At 37.4% G+C, this 22,064-nt stretch overlaps 1 protein-coding gene across 2 annotated transcripts in view; it reads right to left on the bottom strand.

Annotated features, from left to right (window-relative positions):
* The window catches only part of CLYBL (citramalyl-CoA lyase), a 347,758-nt gene extending 325,917 nt beyond the window's left edge, over positions 1-21,841 (bottom strand). Inside the window, exon 1 of one of the 2 annotated variants that reach the window (XM_007501343.3) lies at positions 21,416-21,841. In XM_007501343.3, the coding sequence (XP_007501405.1) occupies positions 21,416-21,519 (104 nt within the window). In that variant the 5' untranslated portion in view covers positions 21,520-21,841. The remainder of the gene's footprint in view (positions 1-21,415) is intronic. The other variant, XM_016424947.2, reaches the window with a different exon arrangement.
* Between the last annotated feature and the right edge of the window lie 223 nt (positions 21,842-22,064).

Here is a 22,064-nt window from a genome sequence, read left to right as displayed (position 1 = left end):
CAAATAAACTCGAGTGTGTTACTTACAGAGACTGGGAGTAAGTCATCAAAGAATTCCTCCAGGGAGAAAGTACCTAACTGATCAAGACTGACATGAAATAGAATTTTCAAAACACAGCTGCAAAACTAATTAAACCAAAATAATTGATACTTTATGCATTTTGATTTAAATACACACATAATTCATGTCTGTCATTACTTTAGGTTGAGAAATAACCAGAAAAGGGGGAAAAAGTTAGATTTTCCTTTCCAAAAAATTTATAAATCTATCCAGTTGTTTGTGCGCCAATGACATTGTGGAAGCATTCTGCACTTGGAAAAACGATCATCTTAGCAACACCAGGGGAAAAATCCCACTGGATTCTGTAAACTACAAATCACTGTACATCTGTAGTTTCATGAAGACATTGTACACCATGCCAAATATGAGGCAAACAAATTGCTTTTGAAAGAAAACAATTACTAGAATTGCTTTTCAATGGCATTGACCAAACTATCCCTTAGACATTAAAATATAAGAAACAGATATTCTCACTCCGAGTAGATGTTGACTAAACAGTTCTGGGTTTTCTACGGGAATTTGGTTATATAGCCTTCCTCTGTCATTTTGGGGTGATGGGTTATGATATTTCAATACTATTTAACATTATTTCTAATGCGGAAACTCTAAATGATGCAGAAAAATAATCTGGAAATGACAATTTCCCTAATCTTAATTTTTTTTCACGAGGAGTTGTCACTTTCCTAGTATGGTTTTTTAAAGTCTTTATTATTAAATAAAATTTACCCCATATGAAATTCGATCAAATTTAGCATACATAAAGAGTTTCAATATTAATCTCCTTGTTTTTAAATCACACTACCAAATAGAGCAAAGTCTCAAAGACAAGCTATATTTTTTTAACTTCTAACATTGGTTTTTGCTCCATATCTCTCTGTTTCTGTCTGTTTCTCTATTTCTCTGCCTCTCTTTTCCTCTCTCTCTCTCTCTGTCTCTGTCTGTCTGTCTGTCTCTCTCTCTCTCTCTCTCTCTCTCTCACACACACACACACACACACACACACACACACACACAATCCCTCACATCACATTCGAACAGCAGAAAAAAAAGAAAAGAAAAAAAGAAAGAAACCTGAAACAGAGGAAGAAAGTCACAAAAATAACATTTTCCGTTTTAGAACCAAAGATCTTCCTGGATCATTTGTCATAGTCTCAGAAGTGGTGAAAACTAAACCGCCTGCCAAAGGCACTTACTTTGTAGCACAAATGACTAAGGATGTAACACCCACTAACTGATCTGAACAGAAAATACGAGTTTAATTTATTCTGCTTGCATTTTGAGGGAAAATATACTTGCAAAACCAAGTCCCAACAGCTAATTCAAACCTTCTTTCACACTTTTATTTAAAACCTAAAAGGGGGGTGGGGGAAGAAGGTTGAGGGAGAGAGCAAGATTCACACAAGGAGAAAGAAAGGGATGACGGAAGGAATAACATACTGTTTTAATTCAAGCTTTCTCATTCACAAATTTAATACTATCACATTAAATAAGACTGAATGTGTGATAACAAAGCAAGTCTACCATGAACTATTGTCACATCATTAACACTATTCTTTCTCTCTTTCTCTCTAAGAGCATATGTCTGCAAATCTAAATAATTTCAAACTCTAATACGCCATCAGGATTATTTTTATGCATACAGTAGCTTTGGAATTTTTTTCTGTTCCAAAAGGAAAACAGAAAATATTGACAGTGTAGGAAGAACAAACAAATCTTTTAGCACCCAAGCTACTAGATAAGCCATAATTGTACATATACAGTACTGAAAATGTAGCTACAATATAGCGTGACAGCTTGTTAGTGTTGAAAATATATAAACTCTTTGTAATTGTGTCTCTGGAATGTCATCTGTCTTGAATTACACCCACCTGGAATCATGTTTCGATGACCAATATGGGCAGATTACTGGAACTTTAAAACCTCACTTTTTTCCCTTTCCCCCCCTTTTTGGGGGGTAATTGACATTTAAACTGTTTGAAGTTTCTCATTAAGGTCTTTTAACAAATTCAGTACAGATGTATGAAGCAAAGTGTACAGTACTAAGGGAAATTAAGTCACCTGAAAGTTCAATATAAATCTATATATTAACTGTTTAAATGTAGTAAGTACATTAACATATAAAGATGAATTGGATTGTCTTCTACCCTGCAGTTTCATCGCTTTTCTTTTATTCCAGGAGATTTTCCCATGTAATTTAAAGAAAAGAACAAAAAGGCAAGAGATTTGGCTAAACACCACCAAGAAGGTTCTATATGGATTGATCACATGGTTCGATGGAGATATGATTGGGGATGTTAACTCTGAATGATCACTTTATTGCAAATATTAATAATATGGAAATAGGTTTTGAACAATGACACATGTAAAACCCAGTGGAATTGCTTATCGGCTCCAGGAGGGGGAAGGAGAAGAGGGAAAGAACATGAATCATGTAACCATGGGAAAATATTCTAAATTAATTAATTAAAAATTTTTTTAAAAAAAGGTTCAATATGGGACTAAAAGTGTCAGCCAACCAGTGTAGCCTGCAGAATGATCCATCAGACAGCTCAAAAAGAGGCATGAGATGGGTTAAAGGTATTCACTTAGAAGAATAATTGAACTGCATTCTAGCAACTTTATAGATAGATATACACATATATGTATGTATGTATATATAAAGTATAAGACAAGTATCTTAGTAAATCACAAAACATGTTTTTGTACTAGCACACATCATGAAATAGTGATGCATTCCAAAAGAAGACTTTTGCTTTCAAGGAAATAAAATTGTATTTCAGACTGCAGCAAGCTTTAAAATCATGTATTGAAAAGAAGAAAATTTCACTGACAAAACTAATAAAAATACCAAAAATCAAGAGACAAGAGGATAAGAAAAGAAGTATATTTGTTTATGTTTTGAGGTTTTGAAAGAAAAAAGTGTTATCTAGGAAGGTATTCTAAAGGAAAGTAGCTCAGTGTTACTGGTTTCTCTTTTACTAAGAAGAATATCTTAATCTTGGAGGTCAGTCAAGGGAAGGGGGGGAAAAGGGGACTTGTGAGAATCCTGCTTCCCACTTTCCAATGTTCCAAATTTTCTCTTTGCCTGAAGCCCAAAGGTTCACATCTTCTCTCTATTTTCATCTCTTCTTCTCTTGTATCCTTCCAATTTCAGAGGGGTTCAAACCTTAGAGCTAATACTTGAATCTCTCTCTCTCTCTCTCTCTCTCTCTCTCTCTCTCTCTCTCTCTCTCTCTCTCTCTCTCTCTCTCTCTCTCTCTCTCTCTCTCTCTCTCTCTCTCTCTCTCTCTCTCTCTCTCTCTTCATCTCTTCCCCACATTTGATCCACTGCCAAAAACTAACAGATCCTTCTTCCAGCATAACTGTTGCTTATCTCTTCCCTTCCGTTCTCATAGCAAGCACTCTAGTGAAGGTTTTTATTGTTGCTTAGTGATGTCCAACTCTTCATGATCCCATTTGAGGTTTTCTTGGCAAAGTTACTGCAGTGGTTAGCCACTTCCTTCTCCAGATCATTTTTCAGATGAAAAACTGAGGCCAACAGGGTTAAGTGACTTGGCCAGGGTAGCATAGCTAGTAAGTGTTGGAGGCTGGCTTTGAATTCAGGTCTTTTTGACCCCAGGCTGGATACTAGGTCCTAGGTGCTCGAAGGTCTTCATTACCTCTTCCCTAGACTATTAGAATTATGCTGATGGATCTTCTAGCCATCAGTTATTCTCCTCCCACCCATCCCTCACAACACTGCTGAGATAATCTTACTCTAGTTTCCTTTAAAATTCTTCTCAAATGCCATTTTTCTAGAAGAAGCCTTTCCTGATCGTTCCTGGTGCTTTACTTCAAAACTCGTGTGTGTGTGTGTGTGTGTGTGTGTGTGTGTGTCTACAAATACATATATATTCTCTTTCTCTCTTCCCTTCTCCCTCTCTCTCTCTTGCTCTGGGTACATGATGCCCTATCTATAACTATGTCTATTAGATTAGAAAGTCAAATGACTGAAAACAGACTTTGTTTTCTGTTCATATTTTTTGTTGTTTGGGAGAGAGGTAGAGAGAGAGTTTCATGGCCTGTCAGCCAAGAAAACATCTTTGAGAATTTCTGCAGACTATTTTGGGGAGGTAGATTGAATCTTGGTCTCCAAGACAGAGACCTTAAAGGTAGAAACCATGTCTTTAGAAGGCCATAAAATAATCAATGGAGTTTATGACACTCTTGAAAGGTTAACACTTGGAAAGCAAAGTGAAGAATCAAAACATTTATCCAGGAGAGATAATATTGCATTATTTCAGGCCCTAGAGAAGCAGCAAGCAATAATGGATGAATTACTAGACCTGAAGGCAAGAAAAATCTAGATTCAAATCTGGCCTTTGGCACAAATTGTGTGACCATCTGTGAGTCTCTTAAACAGTCTGATCTTTAGACAACTCCCTAAAACTTATCTACTAAATTATTGTGGCTTAAGTTAGTAGACTTCCTCCATATTAAAATTCAGCAGGCTCTAATAATTCAGAGTTTGTGATCCCCCAGAGACAGTATAAACTCTTACCAAGTGAAAACATCAACATCTTTTCATCTTCTATGAATTTTCAGAATCCTTGTAGTCCGTGAAGGGAACCTGGTACAAATTCTAGATTTTTTCCAAAGGCAGGACTCAAGAAGTTAAAACTTCCTTCAATATACCTTCCATCTCTGGTTCCAACAATTCTTGAACATAAATGGACTTTTATGCCACATTGTGTAAGGTAGGATTGTCAGGAATTATACTTTTTAAATTTGCTCTACTCATTCATTTTACTTTTTATTGTCCATTTATATCATGGTTTAAAATGTGTTATGATGAAAGTATTCCAAGTCTGTTTTAAAATCTTGCTAATTTTGCCCCTTAAAAATGTTCATATTATGAAGTCTTGAACTAAAAGGAGCCTGCTCTTTCAGAAAGCGCTTTGAATCAGAAGCTGTTCTGGCCAGGGAGAGGGGCATTCACTGCATTTACATTTCAGGTAATACCTAGCCAGGAGCTAGCAGCTGGAAATACCTATTTGAAGACAGAAAATGCCTTTCTTCTTTGAGAGAGAGGAAAAAGTTAGTTCTTTCTGATTTGAAAAAATTATTAACAAAGGGGTTTCACATAGAAGCCCAGAGAGACTGTAATCTTATTCAACTGTAATCTTTCTCTTTCTTCTTCAGTCAAGTAGACTAAGGAGTCAAAAGGAACAGCAGAACTTGACTGTGAACTAATTTAATTAACTCAGCCAAAGTAAGATGGGGGCGGGGGTGTTGACTAGTTCACCTGTAGATGAATCACAGAAAACCCATCAGCAACTGGAAGACTGAGAACTAACTAGTAGGATTTTATGATAGCCAAATGGCCTGGAGTCCCAAAACTGTGAATGAGTTCAAGAGGTGAATCTAGGTGAATGTGATTTTAAAAAAATCGTCAAGTCTAGAGAGAAGATCAAATTAGTTATAATTAAAAAGATAAGTGAGAAAAGTATCAAATTATAACATGATACCTATATCTTTAAACTCTTACACTGTACATATTAGATTTTAATATGTTATACTATATATTTATATTACATATTATTGTACTATAATATACCACCCTGGCTAACAGCATAACATGTTGTCTTTTCCCTATTAGAATGTAAGCTCCTTGAGGGCAGGTGCTGTCTTGGTTTTGTATTCCTATTTCCAGGATCTGGCACATTGGCGTTCTATATGAAATGCTTTTTATTTATTCATTCAAAGACCTACCCTTACCGACATCATTAGCTGATGCTGTGAAACACTATAGAGGAAATACTGTTGCTTAGATACTGTTCCTAGGTAACCAAAATGCAGCCAATCAATCAACAGAATTCTTTTATCATTCTCCATCAGGCTGCTGCTAGGTTTTTGAAATACAAAGACAGAAATTCAACCTTCACGCCTTCAAGGAGCTTACATTCTCCAGGGCAAAACAACAAATATTTACATATACAGCCATTTTGGGAAGAGGAACTTCGGAGGCTGTGAAAGAATCGGGAAAGGCAGCTCCTGAGTTGAAATTTGAAGGAAACCAGCCATTCTAAAAGGCAGAAGGGAGGATGGAGTCTATTCCAGGCATGAGCATCAGCAGAGATGGCGAGGGCGTGTCTTTTTTGAGAAAAGGCAAGAAGAGCTGAGTGGAACATTAGAGTAGAAAGGGAGGAAAGACATAATACTGAAGCATGTGGGTACAGGGGGAGCTGTCACCCATTCACACCCAAATGACCCATGGAGAGGGGGTCTCCGAAAGGTGTTTGCAAAGTCTGAGCAGCAGAAGCAAAGAATCCTGCGACACAGCTGGGAGGAGCCTTGGCAATAATCTACCCCAATACCCTTATTTTACCAGTGAGGAAACTGAGGCTGAAACACTTGTGTCTGACTCTATGTCACACAGCAAGGAATGAGCAGAGATGCCACATGAGCTTGGATACTCTGACTCCAAATTTGGCTCTTTCTAGTATCTCATTCATCACCCTGGAAGCGTTATGGGAATAGGAGCTAACTTTTCATAGAATCATAGAATCCAAAGCTTAAAAAGATGGGACAGATTTTATATATATATATTTTATATATAAGACAGAATGAGAGATGATCCTCAAGTTTATCCTAGGTGAGAAGGTCTATCTGTCTCTCATCGTTAGTATTAGCATTTATATATATTATTAGAAAAGCCTCCCAGGAAGAGATAGAAAGACAAATTCCATTTGAAATGAACATGGCAGGCACTGAGTGGCTCAGTGGATTAAGAGCCAGGCGTAGAGAGAGGACACTCCCTACCATGTGCGAACCATTTAACCCCCAATGTTTAGCTCTTACCACTCTTCTGACTTGGAAACAATACATAGCATTTAATCCAAGACAGAAGGTAAGGGTTTAAAGAAAACAAAATAAAATAAACATGGGCTAGGTCTGTTTCCCAAGGAGTTCAGGGAAAGAAGAAGAGAACCTATATGTTCCAAAATATTTATAGCCATTTTCTTTGTGGTGGCAAAGAATTGGAAACTGAAGGAATGCCCATCATTTGGGGAATGGCTGAACAAATTATGGTATATGATCATGATGAAATACTATTGTGCCATAAGAAATACTAAACAGACTGATTTATTTTTTTAATTTTTTTTTCCTATAGTTACATGATTCTTGTTGTCTTCCTCCCCTTTTTCCTCTCCTTTCTTGGAATTGACAAACAATTCCACTAGCTTATACATATATTGTTACTCAAAACCCATTTCTATATTATTCATTTTTGTAATAGAGTAATCTTTTAAAAACTAAAACCACAAATCATACACCCCTATAAACAAGTGATAAATCATATGCTTTCCTTGAACAGACTGATTTTTAAAAATCATGGAAAGAACCATATAAGATAATGAATAGTGAAATGAGTGGAAGCAGGAGAAAATTATATAAAGCTATAGAACTAATACTAGAAAAATAAACTATAAATATTACCTCCAGAAAGTGAATAGAAAGGTAAAACATGAAAGACTTATTTCATATGAACATGTTGTTCCCTGGTGATATCTTTTGAGCTGAGGGGAGAGTGGGGAGGAACTGGACCACTTGTGGAGGATTTATTATGTAGAAATGAAAAAAAAAGTTACATATATAGGAGATTCATGATTTCATTTGGGTACTATCTTCTTTTTTTCTTTGTACATAGAAATGCTTGTATTGTTTGGTTTTGTAAACATTTGGAATAAAGAAGTATTTGGAAAAATAAAATAATCACAGAATATATAAAATACTTGCCTGGTAATCTAACAAAAATATACATAGGAAATATAGTAATACAATTACAAAACTTACATATATTATCAGAAATATATGAACACCATTATAAAACTTCTAATGATAATAAAGAACTAAATCATTGGAGAAATATTAATTGTTCATGGGTAGGCTGAGCCAATATAATTAAATGACAATATTATCCACATCAATTATTTATTCCATACCATACAAATCAAACTACCAGAGTATTACTATAAAAAGATAGAAAAATAATGACAAAACATCTGAAGGGAGGGAAAGTCAAGAATTTTAAGAGAAATAACGAAAGGACGTGAGAAGGAAGGAACAGAGCCTAGCAATATCAAATCTCAAACTTAACACAAAGTAATAATCATCAAAATAGTCTGGCAACTTGTTAGAAAGGAGCGATGAATCAGTGGAATAGAGTAGGGGGAATTTTAGACTCCTAAGCAGCAGATGTAGTTAGCCTGACTGTGGAAAAGTAAGATAAAACATAGTTGCTATATGTGGAGGTTCATTTGGGATAAAAAAGTCAGCCCCCCTGAATTTGTGGGACCCTGGAGAGATGTTCCACTAAGGCCTTTCATTTTTGAATACATTGGTTTGTGGGATCCTAGAGAATTTATTTCATTCTTAGTTTTAATTATATTGTTATTTTTCCACTGTATTGGTTAAAGTTTACCACTTTTTTTCTAAGCTACATATTTTTCTAATTCTTTATTTTTTTTATCTCTTGCTTCATTTCTTCTAAGTATTCATGTAGTCCTTGTGGAAAAAAATCCATTTTTTTTTTTACTTTGAGTCTCTGCTTACAGTTGTTATGTAATTAGACTTGCAATTGTTTTCTTATCCTGGTTGGTATTTTATTTGATTTACTCAAAGTCAGAGAGGGGGAGAGAGAGAAAGAGAAAGGAGAGAAAAAGAGAAAGAAGAAAGGGAAAGAAAGAGAGAAAAGGAAAGAGGGAGAGAGAGCTCTAAGCTATCTGCAATTCTTTTTAGATCATGGTTGCCATCTTTTTTATTTTATCCATTTAAATACATACTCTAAGAAGTACTAAAAGAGTTTATTACACACACACAAACTAGAATCCAGATTTTATGGTCAAGTGTTTGTTTTTTTTTTTGCTGTTTTTGTTTTAAACCCTTAGTTCCTATCCTAGTAAATCTTCTAAGTCGGAAGAGCTAAGGCTAGGCGAATAGCATTAAATGATTTGTTCAGAGTCACACAGCGAGGAAATATATGAGGCTATATTTGAACCCAGGTGCTCCAGACTCCAGGCCTGGTTCTCTATCCACTGAGTCACCTAGTTGCCCAGATTGTGTTCTTTCTATTTTTCAATGCTGTCAGAATTCCAAAGAAAATTATTCAGAACTTTAATTATTCCATTGAGTTTTCTAAAACTAATTCCAACTTCTGAGGACAAGAATAGTTTTTTCTTTTTTTAATTAAGGCTAAAATTATTTCCCTAAAGGTAAGTCAAAATATCTCAACCACTGGTAAAAATCATCAGGTTTGTTATTACCAATGGAATTTCACTAAAAAATTAAAGACAAATTCAGTGAAGGATAAAAATCTTTAAAAAACATATACTTTTTAGAAGACATAAATTTAATATTATCTTAAGTGCATTATTGGGCTCTTTTACCTACAAAAATGCTATTTTGAATATTTTGGTTATCTTCCCAAATTGGTTCTTAAAAGATTTTGATGACTGCTGTCATAGATTTCCTTCCTACCTATGACTTTCATTTGCTTTTAATATAACATTAACATGAAGAGCAAATATAATTTCTTTACTAAATTAGGTGGGGTTTTGTTTTGTTTTGTTTTTTAGGAAGCACTTAAATCCCAGGACATATTTAAGTCTCTCACTGCTTTAGCACCCTCCAGTGCTTCATCCATGAAACAACATTTGGAATTAATTTTTTCAAATTCATTTCTGACGAGGGAAAGTGGCAATATTTTCTTACTAAACAAAGAATATGGTAGCATCAAGAAAAAAGAATGAGTTAACCTAATACCGAAATACCATAATAAATTCCAAATGGATAAATAATCTAAATATTTAAAAAGTTGTACCATTAAAACTGTAGAAAGGAGAAGGATCCATAACCATAAAAAGGACAGAATAAATAAAAATCTCTATTATATACATTTTTTAAGTCTGAATAAATGAAATTAGTGACTCTAGGATTAGAAGAGAATATAAGAATTAGGGAAACATTTTTCATTAAACAATTTTGAGTTTAAAAAAAATCTGACATCTAAAATCTAAAGCAAGTTAACTTGAAGCTATAAAATATTTAAGAGCCAAGTGGCTGAAGGATATGGAAAATCTTCAAAAGAAGAAATGCATACAGTGATCAAAATGGCAGAGATGATAAGAAATTTAAATAGAGTAGAAAATATCATAGGAAGACAGTCACAATAACATATTAGTAATACAGATGTCAATTGGTTCAACAATTGTAGAAAATAATTTATAACTATAAAAGAAAAGTGAATTAAATTGTTCAAACCTTTTAACCCAGAATTCTAGCAACTGTGATCATGCCATGAAAAAGATTAAAGACAGCAAGAAAACCTCCAAATGTATAAAAATATCCATAGAAGTATTATTTACAATTGTTAAAAGGAAAATAATGTTTAGATACTAGTGGAACAAATTGTAGCATATGAATGTAACTGAATGCACAACACTTACTAAGGGTCTGAAGTCAGACAGCTGGAGTCACAGATGAGAGCGGGGTGAAAAGTGAACGTGAAAGGCAGATGAGCAGCCCTCACTCCAGAGGTGCCAGTCCTGCCTAAATCAGCTGAGCATGTCTCTGGGCCCCAGTTCTATAAAACAAGGAGTCTAGACTTCATGCAAAGTCTCTTCCAAATCTAAATCTATGATCCTAAGGGAGGAAAGGTTTCCAGCCCAGAGTAAGTGTCTTTGAAGGAGAAATCCTCATGTCTCTTCACCACCACCCCAATTCTTTCTTGAGTGTAATCCAAGGTGAGGAAACAGAGGAACATGTTTAAGGCAGAACCCTTCTGTTTGGGAGCGCCCTTCCCCTAGGGAGGAGACACTCTATATCACAGCTGCTAGCCTAAGTTTAACTGGAGATCCAAAGGCAAATCTAGATTTCTATTTCCATTATTTCTTCTTTAAAATGGGAGCTGTAGTCCTTTTTGTAGTGACAAAGAATTAGAAACTGAGGGGATGTCCCTCAATTGAGGAATAGCTGAATAATTTAGAATAATAATACCATAGCTATGGTATATGGCTCTAATGGTAAACTACTGCATCATAATAATGAATAGGATGAGCTCAGAATAAACTTAGAAAGGCTTATATGAACTGATACAAAGTGAAATGAGAAGAACCTGGAGAATGCAGTAACAAAAATATTGTACAAAAAACTGCAAAATGAGGGGCTGCCCTTCGATTGGGGAATAACTAAACAAATAGTGGTATCTGTTGGTGATGGAATACTATTGTGCTCAAAGCAATAATAAACTAGAGGAATTCCACATGAAATGAAAGGACCCCCAGGAAGTGATGCAGAGTGAGAGGAGCAGAACCAGAATAACATTGTACACAGAGACTGACACACTGTGGTACAATCGAAGGTAATGGACTTCTCTACTAGCAGAAATGCAATGATACAGGACAATTCTCAATGAGAGACTTATGAGAAAGAACACTATCCACATCCAGAGAAAGAACTGTGGGAACAGAAATGCAGAAGAAAAACATATGATTTATTACATGGTTCAATGGGTATATAATTGGGGATATTGACTTTGAATGGTCACTCTATTGCAAATATTAATGATATGGAAATAGGTTTTGAACAATGATACCTATAAAACCCAATGGAATTGCTCATTGGCTCTGGGAGGGGGGAGAGAAGAGGAGAGGGAAAGCACATGAATCATGTAACCATGGAAAAATATTCTAAATAATCAATAAAAAATGAAGAAATGAAAAAAAATAAAATTAAAAAGAAATATTTTATAATGACCAATTGTGAAAGACTAAATAATTATCAGCAAAACAAGATAAACCCAAGGGACTCATAATAAAATAAATAAAATTTCCACAGCCACATAAGGAACTGTTGAACTCTGAATACAGAACAAAACATGCCATCCTGTACTTTATTTCCTTCTTGAGTTTCTGATTGTATATGGAATATTAAGAAATGGGGAATATGAAAAAATATTATAGGAAACCTTCAGATAACCTCTATTAGACTATATCAATCACCTCAGGGAGAGAGACAGAGAGGTAGGGAGGGAAATTGAATCATGAAATGTTGGAAAACAATTGTCAAAAATCATTTCTACTTGTAATTGAAAAAAAAATTTAATACTTTTCTTAAAGAAAAAAAAAACAGAGCTGTAGCAATTAGGGTTGCCTCTCATGCCCAAGCAGAAAAAAAGCCAAAGGATCAATAGATAGTAAATGCAAAGGTGATAACTCATCCACTTAGAATAAGAAGAAATGGTAATTATCTAGGTTCAAATCTACCTGTGACATTTCTTTCCTGGTCAATTCTGGGTAAATTATTTATTTTTTTCTGAGCCTCAGTTTCCTCATTTATGAAGTTGGAGCAACAGTACCTACCTCACAGTATTATTGTGCAAATCAAATAAGATAAAATCTATAAAATACTTTGCAAACCTTAAAATGAAGACTTAATGAATGAGTAATAATTATTGCTAGCTGCGAAACAGATATGCACACAGGAGAAATTAAAAGGGAGGCTTCATGGTAGAATTAAATTCAATACAATAAGCATTTTCTCTGTTCAAAGCTCTTCACTAAAATTCTAATCTGAAACCTCATCATGGTGTGGTTTTGAATGGGATTTTGAAGCATTTGACAGTGAAGAACAATCTCTAGCAGATTCTAGGAGGGCATCTCTAGTAGGTGGCACCTGAGATGGTCCTTGAAAGATGAGAAGATCTTATTGGGCAAGGATGGAGCAGGATGTACCCGCCACTGCTGGGCATGAAAGACAACCTCAATGAAGGCAAAAAATCTGGTCTTTAGTGAACAAGTTAGTAGCTATCATTTGGCCCAGCCACCACAGAAATGGAACCCAAACTTTACATCAGAACAACAAATGAGGAAGCTTTTCTTCATCTTAGAAATAGAACGTCTTAAGAATCTGGTTCAAAAGTATGATTAAGACAGGCCAATTAGAACAGAAGGAGTGCACAGGGGTCTATAGTTGGGCCAAGGAGAAAACCAACAGCAAAGAAATTGGATTTCCCGAGGCTAAGAATCAGAGGAACTCCAGTGAAGGACGGAGAAGGCATCTGTCCAAGCCCACAGCTGTGTTGCCTTCAGCTGAGTTGGGGAGGGGATGAAGCAAAAAAATGACAGGTTGACTATCTGCATGAAGTAAATCATCATTAATCAAAACCCTACACTCCTCCCTCCATGTTTTCCTGACCTTGCTCTTTGCTCTCTTCCATCCCTCAGACAGGGTGATGAGTGTGGACCCTTTCCAGCAGGTTTGCTGACTCTCTCTTTGCTTTTTAATCATCCCTCTAGTCCCCCAAGGGCCCATCCCTAAAGTACAGAAAAGCATCTGCAAAAAACTAAGGAAGTAACCTTGGAACCTAGATTTTTTTTATCCTTTAGGGTTTATAATATGCTTTAAAAAAATCATTTTATTTATTTTTTATTCTGAACTTAATCAGCATTAACTAAGAGAAGCACTTTTACCAACAAAAAGAGAATATAAAACTATGAATTTATATAATGAACAGCTTGCTTTTTAAGTATATTATAAATTCAACATTATTTTCAAAACTGTCCATCTTATCTGGGTTTCCTATTGACCTTTATTCAGTTATCTTCTGTATAAAAAAATTAAATGGCCTTTTCCTACTATTTTTTAATTTCAGTAACCCCATGTCTAGTCTTCTACTCCTCTTTCATACTTCCCCCAAAAAATTGAAAGAAAAAAATAAAACTCATATCAGATACTCAAAGTCAAGTAAAAGAGATTTCCTGGTTATCCAAATCCAAAAACGTATATCTTATTCTTCACTTTGAGTTTATCAACCTATGTCAGGAGATATGTAATGTGTTCCATCATCATCCGTTGGAATCATGGTCACTACATTGATCAGAATTCTGTCTTAAGAAAAAAAAGAATTCTAAGTCTTTTAAATGTTTTCTTTACAATATGTTGCTATTGTATATATTGTTCTCCAGTTGCTGCTCCCTTTACTCTGCATCAGTTTATACAAATCTTTTCAGGCTTGTCTGAAACAGTTCTTTTCATTATTTCTTAGTATACAAGAATATATTCCATTACATTCATATGCCATGATTTCTTCAGCCATTTCCTAATTTATGAGCAGCTCCTTCATTTCCAGTTTTTACCACCATAAAAAGAGATGCCACAAATATTTTTGAACATATGGCTCCTTTTCCTCTTTGATTTTTTTTGAGGCACAGATCTAATACTGATATTACTGGGTCAACAGGTATGCCCAATTTTGTAACCTCTGGGGCACAGTTTCAAATCATTTTCCTTAGCTCCACCAAGAGCATATTAATGCCCCTGCTTTCCTACAGCTTTATCATTTTCTGTTTTTGTCACTCCTGCCTGCAAATCTGATGAGTATAAGATGGAACGAGGATTGTTTTAATTTACATTCTTCTTGTTACTGGTGATTTAGAGAATTTTTAAAAATATGGCTGTTGAAAAGTTGGATTTCTTCCTTTGAGAACTGCCTATTCATATCCATTAACCATTTTTCTACTGGGGGAAGGTTCAGATTTTAAAAATTGACTTTCTCCTATAAGGACCATGAACCAGAATAAATCCAAAAAAGAAAGGCCAAAAAAAGAGGCCGGGAACAGACTTCCATAGACACTAGAATCTGGCTTCCACCATTCCTACCACTTTCTTATAGCATAGATGTAGTTACTGGTCAGCACCCCGGTACCCCCAAAATGAAGGTGCCGGTGGCCTATTTCTACCCTCAAAGTATTCAGAAGAGGACTATCAAACTGTGCCCAGTAGCAGACTTTCTGCAGATCCCAGAGGAGTCAAGTCATTTCATGGCACAAAGGCAAACTCCAGAAGGTGGCACTGGGTGATTTGGCACTGTGTCCCATTCCTCTAGTGGGAGGCTCTTTGCCAGATACTTAACCCAGTTGATTAGGAATTTCCTGCCCATCATTAGGGCTGCCCATCTGTTTGCTCCCTCCCTCCAATGGTCTGAATTTCTGATGTCCTTTTGTGGGAGATCTGTTGTCTCTACACAACAGGGTAATCCTACTCTTGTTACACTACACTTGGCAAAATACATTCAAACCCATCCCAGTAACCCCAATGGTATTTTGATTGCCTGAGAAGTCAACCCTCCCTTTAACATAGTCTGCTAGCTGGAAACAGTTTGGCCAGGCTGAGAGAGCCATGAGAATAGCAACTGACCAGGTAGGCTGTACCTTCTGCCACCTGGCAGCTTTCCACATTACAGTCCAGACTTCCCAGTTATGTTCTCACAAGTTAGCATTCTTAATCTGACACCCAACTCTTCCCCAAGTCAACAATCAAACGTAACAGTGGCTGCTTCCTTAACTCAAATTATAGGAACACAAATGGTAGGAATGAGGGAGGGGACAAAGCCAAAAATTTCAGGACTGCTATCCAAGTATCCTATTAAACATCTGAGTCATTTTAAAAAATAAACTAAAACTAAAATAAAAAAAACAACAGGTGGGACTCTCTCCCACTCAAGGTTTTATTGAGAAGGATGCTATTCCTGCCACTTAAATGATGTACCTCTGAATCTTGTACAGTCTTTCTAATCTCTCCTTTATTATTAGGGGTGGAGTAATGACTTTTCCATTTAATTTAATTCAATAAGCATTCATTAAACACACTCTATGTGCCAGATCTTGTGCCAGTAATTAGAGAAACTAAAACAAATAGTCAGGAGGGAGCACCTGAGCTGAGCCTTAATAGGAGCATGGCATCTGAAGAAGCAGAGGTGAGAAGGAACAGTATTCCAGGTATGTGGAACATCCTGTAAAAAGGCACAAAGGAACTACAATGCTGTATCCTGGGATGAGAAGCTAAACCAGTTAAGCTGAAATGTTGAGTAAATGAAAAAAGAATAATGTGAAATCATGGTGATGGATTCCCTGGGCTACTAGGCTGGACCTAATCATAATGTATGAAGAGTATTCATCTGGGGCAATCCATCCCCAGCAATTCCAGAGCATCCTCTTAGTTTTAGGAGTCCCTTTATAGAGCACATAAGAATTTCCAAAGGGGTGTTAATAGATTCTTGAACTCAGGTAGCTTTGTCTGTAGGAATATAGACTGAATCACTGCTTAGATTAATTCACTCTCTCCTATCAGCTAATAGTCAGACACCATAAAGAACTTGGTTACCCAACTTATTGACATTTCTTTTGTTATGCCATATTTAGGGATGAGGATTATAGATTAATCTTGTATAGCTTCACTGTGATTAATTTCCTTTGATCTTGTGTTGATACCAGGTCAGGTATGGGTTAAGAATTGTCCATTCATGCCATGTCTTCTGCCATTATCTAATAAGGTATAAGCAACAGGCTTTAAAAGGTCAACCAGATAGGGGCTACCCTATCAAAGGAGAAAAACAATGGATGTTCCAGAGAAAAGGCCAGCTACCACCACCTTCCTTTAATGGAGAAAGTTTGTAGGTGGTAAAAGAAACAGGATCTAGGAGTGACAGCTGATGTTTAGCTGTGGCTGCTCTCACAGAATGGCTCTTGACCCTCTTTGTTCTTCACTACTAAAGCCTAAAATGTTTCTTCTCAGGAAGATGTCCCTCTTTCTTCAAGCTGTTCCACTTACACTTGATTCAAATTTAGGAAATGATAACCACTTTAATGTAAATTAATTCAATTAGGGTACAAAGGAATGGCTGGCAGGGAAAAGAATGGAAAAGGAAAATGGGGAAAAGGAGGTCTCTCTCTCTCTAACTAACCCCTTTCATTCTCTCCTTGAGTTTGGGGGGAACTCAGGCTTTGGCAGCCTGAGCCCCCTGAGAGATAGGTTGAGTGACCCTGGATTTGGCCCCTTGGCCACAGTTCAGACCCAGGGCCCAAGAGCTGAGATAAAGTCTGACAGAGATTCAAAATGTCTTTTCTCAGGTTCTTCTTCAGTAGTCTTTTCAATTGGGAAATGTTGGGGGGAAGGATTTCCAGTCACTAGCAGGAAAAAGGTGGGTAACCCTCAGGAGGAAGGCTTAACCAGCCCTCTCTCTTCAACTTCTCCAAACTGAGAGACCAACTGCTCTTCAGAGGAACCTTCTGGCTTCTCAAGATTCCAGCCTCCTGGGGCCCCTCCCCCAATGAGGAGAAAGATTCAGCCTGGCACTTTTTTTATGTGCAAACCTTCTGTCACATTCCTGAGGCCATGTCTCTAACCCTTCCCTATACATTTACCTTGTATCTATTCTGCAAATACGTGTACCCCTTAGAGTCACTTTCATGATTCTGGTATAGCATTCATATAAACTCATCGATGATTCATCAGCATGTCTAATACACATATAACAATTTTGAATACCACTCTGGTCTTCTAATTTAGTAAGTTTATTTTTTTTTGACTCAGATGTTTAAAAATCTTATTTAGTATTCAAGGCAACAGATTAAAATAAAGTCAATACAGGGTCACAAACAAACTGTAAGAAACAATTATAGTTACAAAAGAGTTCAGTTCTACTCTTTCCAGTTATTTATCTCCTTTAAAATGTGCCAAACAATACACATAAATATTAAGCTGATCAGTTACTTGTCTCTATATATCAGTATTAGTGTCCACATGGTTAGCAAATACAGAATGGAGTATAGCAGTTAATAGGTTTTATGAACACTATGCCCATCAATCGTTTGACAAATCTTTCCAAATTCTATCAACATGATAATAACAGAGAACTAGTTCTTCAAGCAAGGGAAAGAAAAACTTAAATAAAACAATAATTATAACATCTGACACTGATTCTGTGATTCAAGGCTTTAAAAAGCACCTTATGTACATCACTAAACCAAGTTTCATACCTTTGAGCTACTGAACTATTAAGACATGTTGAATAATCAAGGTCTGGTCTTCTATTTTCCCAGCTTGCTTTTGTAATGTGTGTGTGTGTTGGGGGGGGGGGGGGGGAGACCCCTACACAAATATGGACCTAAATGTTTTTCCACTCTGTATATTACAATGGATATTTTGTCTATCTGCTTTGTCCTGGTTTGCCTTTCAGATGCTTTTACCAATCAATGTTACTACAAAATTTTAAGAACACATTTCAAGAAATATTCTAGAATTCCTTTTCCCCCCAACAACACATAAATATGCTCTTAATTTGCAATAGCTTTTCAAGGAAAAGCCCTCTCAAACCAATTTGGAAACTTTTAAATTACAATTCAGATTCAACTTCTTGTCAAGGAGGTCATCTCTCCAGAGGGGAGGGTTACCTAATAAAACAGTAGGTTTTTGAAGTAATATGACCCTGGGCAGGGGCCAACTACCACTAATTATTAAAATCACTGTCAACTTGGATTCCTCCTTTGGAACTATATCCAAAAAAGCTATACAACTGTGTATATGCCCTTTGACCCAATCTGTTTCCCAAAGAGATCAAAGAAAAATAAAAAGGATTTATAGATATAATTTATAAGATATTAATATATATATATAAGATTTATAGTAGCTCTTTTTGTGGTGGCAAAGAATTGGAAATTGAGAAGATGCTTATCAGTTGGGGAATGGCTGAACAAGTTGTGATTGTGATAGAGTACTATTGTGCTGTGAAAAATATCCAGGGGAGTAGTTTAAAAAAAAAACATGACAAGATCTATATGAACTGATTCAAAGTGAAGTGAGAAGAACCAGGAGATCATTATTCACAGTAACACCAATGTTATAATAATGACTAGGTGTGAAAGACTTAGCTACTCTGATAAATACAACAGTCAAGGAACTGATGAATAAAAAATGCTATCCACTTGCAAAGAGAAAACTGATGAACTTTAAGTACAAATTGAAGTATAATTTTCTCACTTTATTTTTCTTGCTCTTTAAAAAATATGGCTAATATGAAAATGTTTTACATGATTTCACATGTATAGTTGATATAATATTGCTTGCCTTCCCAGTGGATGCAAAAGGGTTTGGGAAGAGAATTTGGAATTTTAAATTAAAAAATAAACTAATTTGAAAAAATAAATAAAAATAAATTTTGAGGAAAAAATTGATTCCTTCTTAGTCATATCTCCTATATATTAAGATAATATTGCCAATTCCTATCCCCTTATTCAGATACATATCTATATGCATACCTCCCCCGAATTACAAAAAACAGGTCAATTTATCATGTTCATATCACTATATGGAAACTAAATTTCTATTCAATTGTAACATACAAATCCATTAAAGCAAAAGAAATAGGCCCCTGAAATCCCTTCCATCTCTGAATCTAAAAGCCAATGAACTCTGAAATTACTCACAACCTTTTATCCTTCTACCTTTACCTCTGTTAAATTGATATGCCTAAAATATCGATCTGACTATGACAATCCCCAAGTGAAACACTTTCAGTGGGTTCCTTTAGCTTCTAGTCTAAAATACAAAATCCTCAATCTAACATTTAAAGCTTCAGGATCATTCCTAACCAGACACTAATCAGTCTTATTTCATGTTGCTCTCCCATCACCCTCAAACTGGTCTACTCGCTGTTTCCCTATATGACATTCCCCACCCATCCCTCCCCCGCTAGTATCCCAAATCTGGAATATATTCCATCCTCACCTTTGCCTCTTAGAATTTCTAGCTTCATTCAAAGCACACAATATCACCAGTTTTCAGTAAAGTTTCTTGACATTTCTTTAAACATAGATACAATTTGGAATATGTCATCTTGTTGGATTTTTTCACTATATCTCTACACCAAAAGTTTTAGGAGGGATGACCTCCCAGGGCATGATGGTGAACCAATGGCACACATGCCAAAAGATGGCAGCATGGCAGAGCTCACTCTGTGCGCATGCCCCCTTTCCCCAGTTCGTTATTAGTAAGGTTGAGAGACTCGGGTGAAGCTGCGCCCCCCCCCCCCTTGACATTTTTTCACTTCACCGGCCCTCTGACTAGCAGTCCAATGGAAATGCATACTCCCCTTCCCCTCTCCACTCAGGGTGAGGACATTCCTCACTTTACAGGCTGGACTGCCTAGCATCCAATAGGAGAGCTTTCTCCCCCCCTGTGTGCTGTGTGGGTAAGGAGGGCGGGGCTCCGCGGGTGGTTGTGGGAGGGGTGGTTGAGTGGGTAGGCTACAGCACTCAGTCACCATCACTGACCTAGGGCATCCTAGCAAGAGCTTAATGAAGGACCAAGCTACCTAAGATCTTAAAGAATGAAGAGAGAGAATGGAGGAATGTGGGATACTGAGCTTGAATAACTACTGTATATATCTCCATAACAGCCAACTAGCGTTTATAGGGGAGTTCCAGGCCCCAGGCATAATGCTCAGCCTATTTGAGTACTAGGTAGGATGAACTCCGAAATATCCAAGCAGAGGCGATTGAGTTATGATTCCATGAAGAATTCTACCAAAATAGCATGATCTCAGCTTGGGGTTCACTAAAATACTGGGGAGCCTTCTTCTGAAAGAGAACCTTCCCCCCCGCCCAACTTTATTTCCAATATATATGATTTCATTTATTCCCTTTAACAGTGTAAGCCACAACCCTCTCAGGTTTCAGCTTAAGGTTCCAGGAGTTACTAAGGCAGGAGTAAAGGAAAAAAACAAAAACAACTCATCGAGTGGCGGGGCCTGCTCAGGGGTGATGAGTTTTTCTGCAATCAGCTTGGCAGACTGTGCCACAGTGTACACTTTCTGGACATCACCTTTAAAAGGGCTGTTCCAAACGGATTAAGGTGGTTAGGACTTTAGTGGCTCATCTGGCACAATTATATGTGATTCATATCATCACCCAATTGTCACGGAGGTTTTTGTTTTCTGCTTCTTGAGGGTTTGGCTTCTTTAATTTTGGAGGTCCTGGTATTTCCAAGGCAAAAAAATGGAGAAAGGGGCACGGGAAATAGCCGTAAACTCTAATATACATTATACATATATCTATAACAAGTGCAGCGTCTAAGGCTCACAGCCTCAGTCTCCTTCAGGACTAGACGTCCTTGAAAGCCCCCTGCAGGCATTAGTGCTCAAAGTGCCTGAATTGGGTGAAAGGGTTTGAGGGGAGGAAACAGAAAGGGTCTCTAGTTAGAAGGCAAAAGGCCAACTGGGCCAGAGGGCGCCTAGTGCATGCAGGCAAGGGCCGGAGAAGGAGGAGGAGCTTGCCAGTGTGGGGAGACCCGAAAGGCTTTTCTGGGAGGGGGAGGGGGGGGAAGAAGGATTCGGTTCCCGGAAGACACGTGTACAGAGACCCGGGACCGCTCTCTTTGCATACCTGGGAGCGGTAGAGATAAGAGTGTAGCGGCGATTGAGGGGCGAGGGCACCTGGTGTGGAAGGTTGAAGGGTAGAGGGCGGGGGCAGAAACTCACAAATTTCCCAGGAGTCCCGCGGTACCTCCAGCTCCGGCTCTCGCGGCAGTAGCTGCACCAGCCGCTGCAGCGCGGCAGACATTCTGCCACAGTCTTAGCGCCATCTTCCCGCCCAACTCTAGGCTCCAGCTCCGGGCTCTCCCGCTCCGCCCCTGGGCCCTTAGACACCTTCCTCGGGCTGCGGCTCCGCTGCTTCCCCGCTACAGCCACACGCTGTGCAGCTCCAGGGGCGCGGATTGGCCCGAGGGTGTGGCGCGGCGGGGCACCCTGGCCAAGGTCACGGGCACAGCCCCCGTAGTGAGAGCGCGTACTCCTCGGGCGTTTTTTCGTGTTCTTTTCTGAAATTTTTTTTGTTTGTTTGCCTTAAGATAATAAGCCAGGCCAACAGCTGACACTAGTTGCTCCGGCCCAGATTCCAATGGAAACTTTTTCTGATTGTGGAACCTATATAAGAGGACTCCCCTGGCCCCCCGCTCCTCCCCCACCCCCCATGTTTTCATCAGCTCTGTTGATTTTTATCTCCCTTGTTTATTGGAACAGATTTTAAAGAATCGGCCAGTGTAGGTCTGTAATATGGAATAACAAGCCACATTTCGGACATCTCTGCTCAGGAGTTTATTATTAAATTGTAATTGGCATAAAAAAAGGT

Source organism: Monodelphis domestica, chromosome 8 (genome assembly GCF_027887165.1).
Source record: "Monodelphis domestica isolate mMonDom1 chromosome 8, mMonDom1.pri, whole genome shotgun sequence".
Lineage (NCBI taxonomy): Eukaryota > Metazoa > Chordata > Mammalia > Didelphimorphia > Didelphidae > Monodelphis > Monodelphis domestica.
The sequence above is the reverse complement of the archived record's forward strand: the minus strand, read 5'-3'. Positions and strand labels throughout refer to the sequence as shown.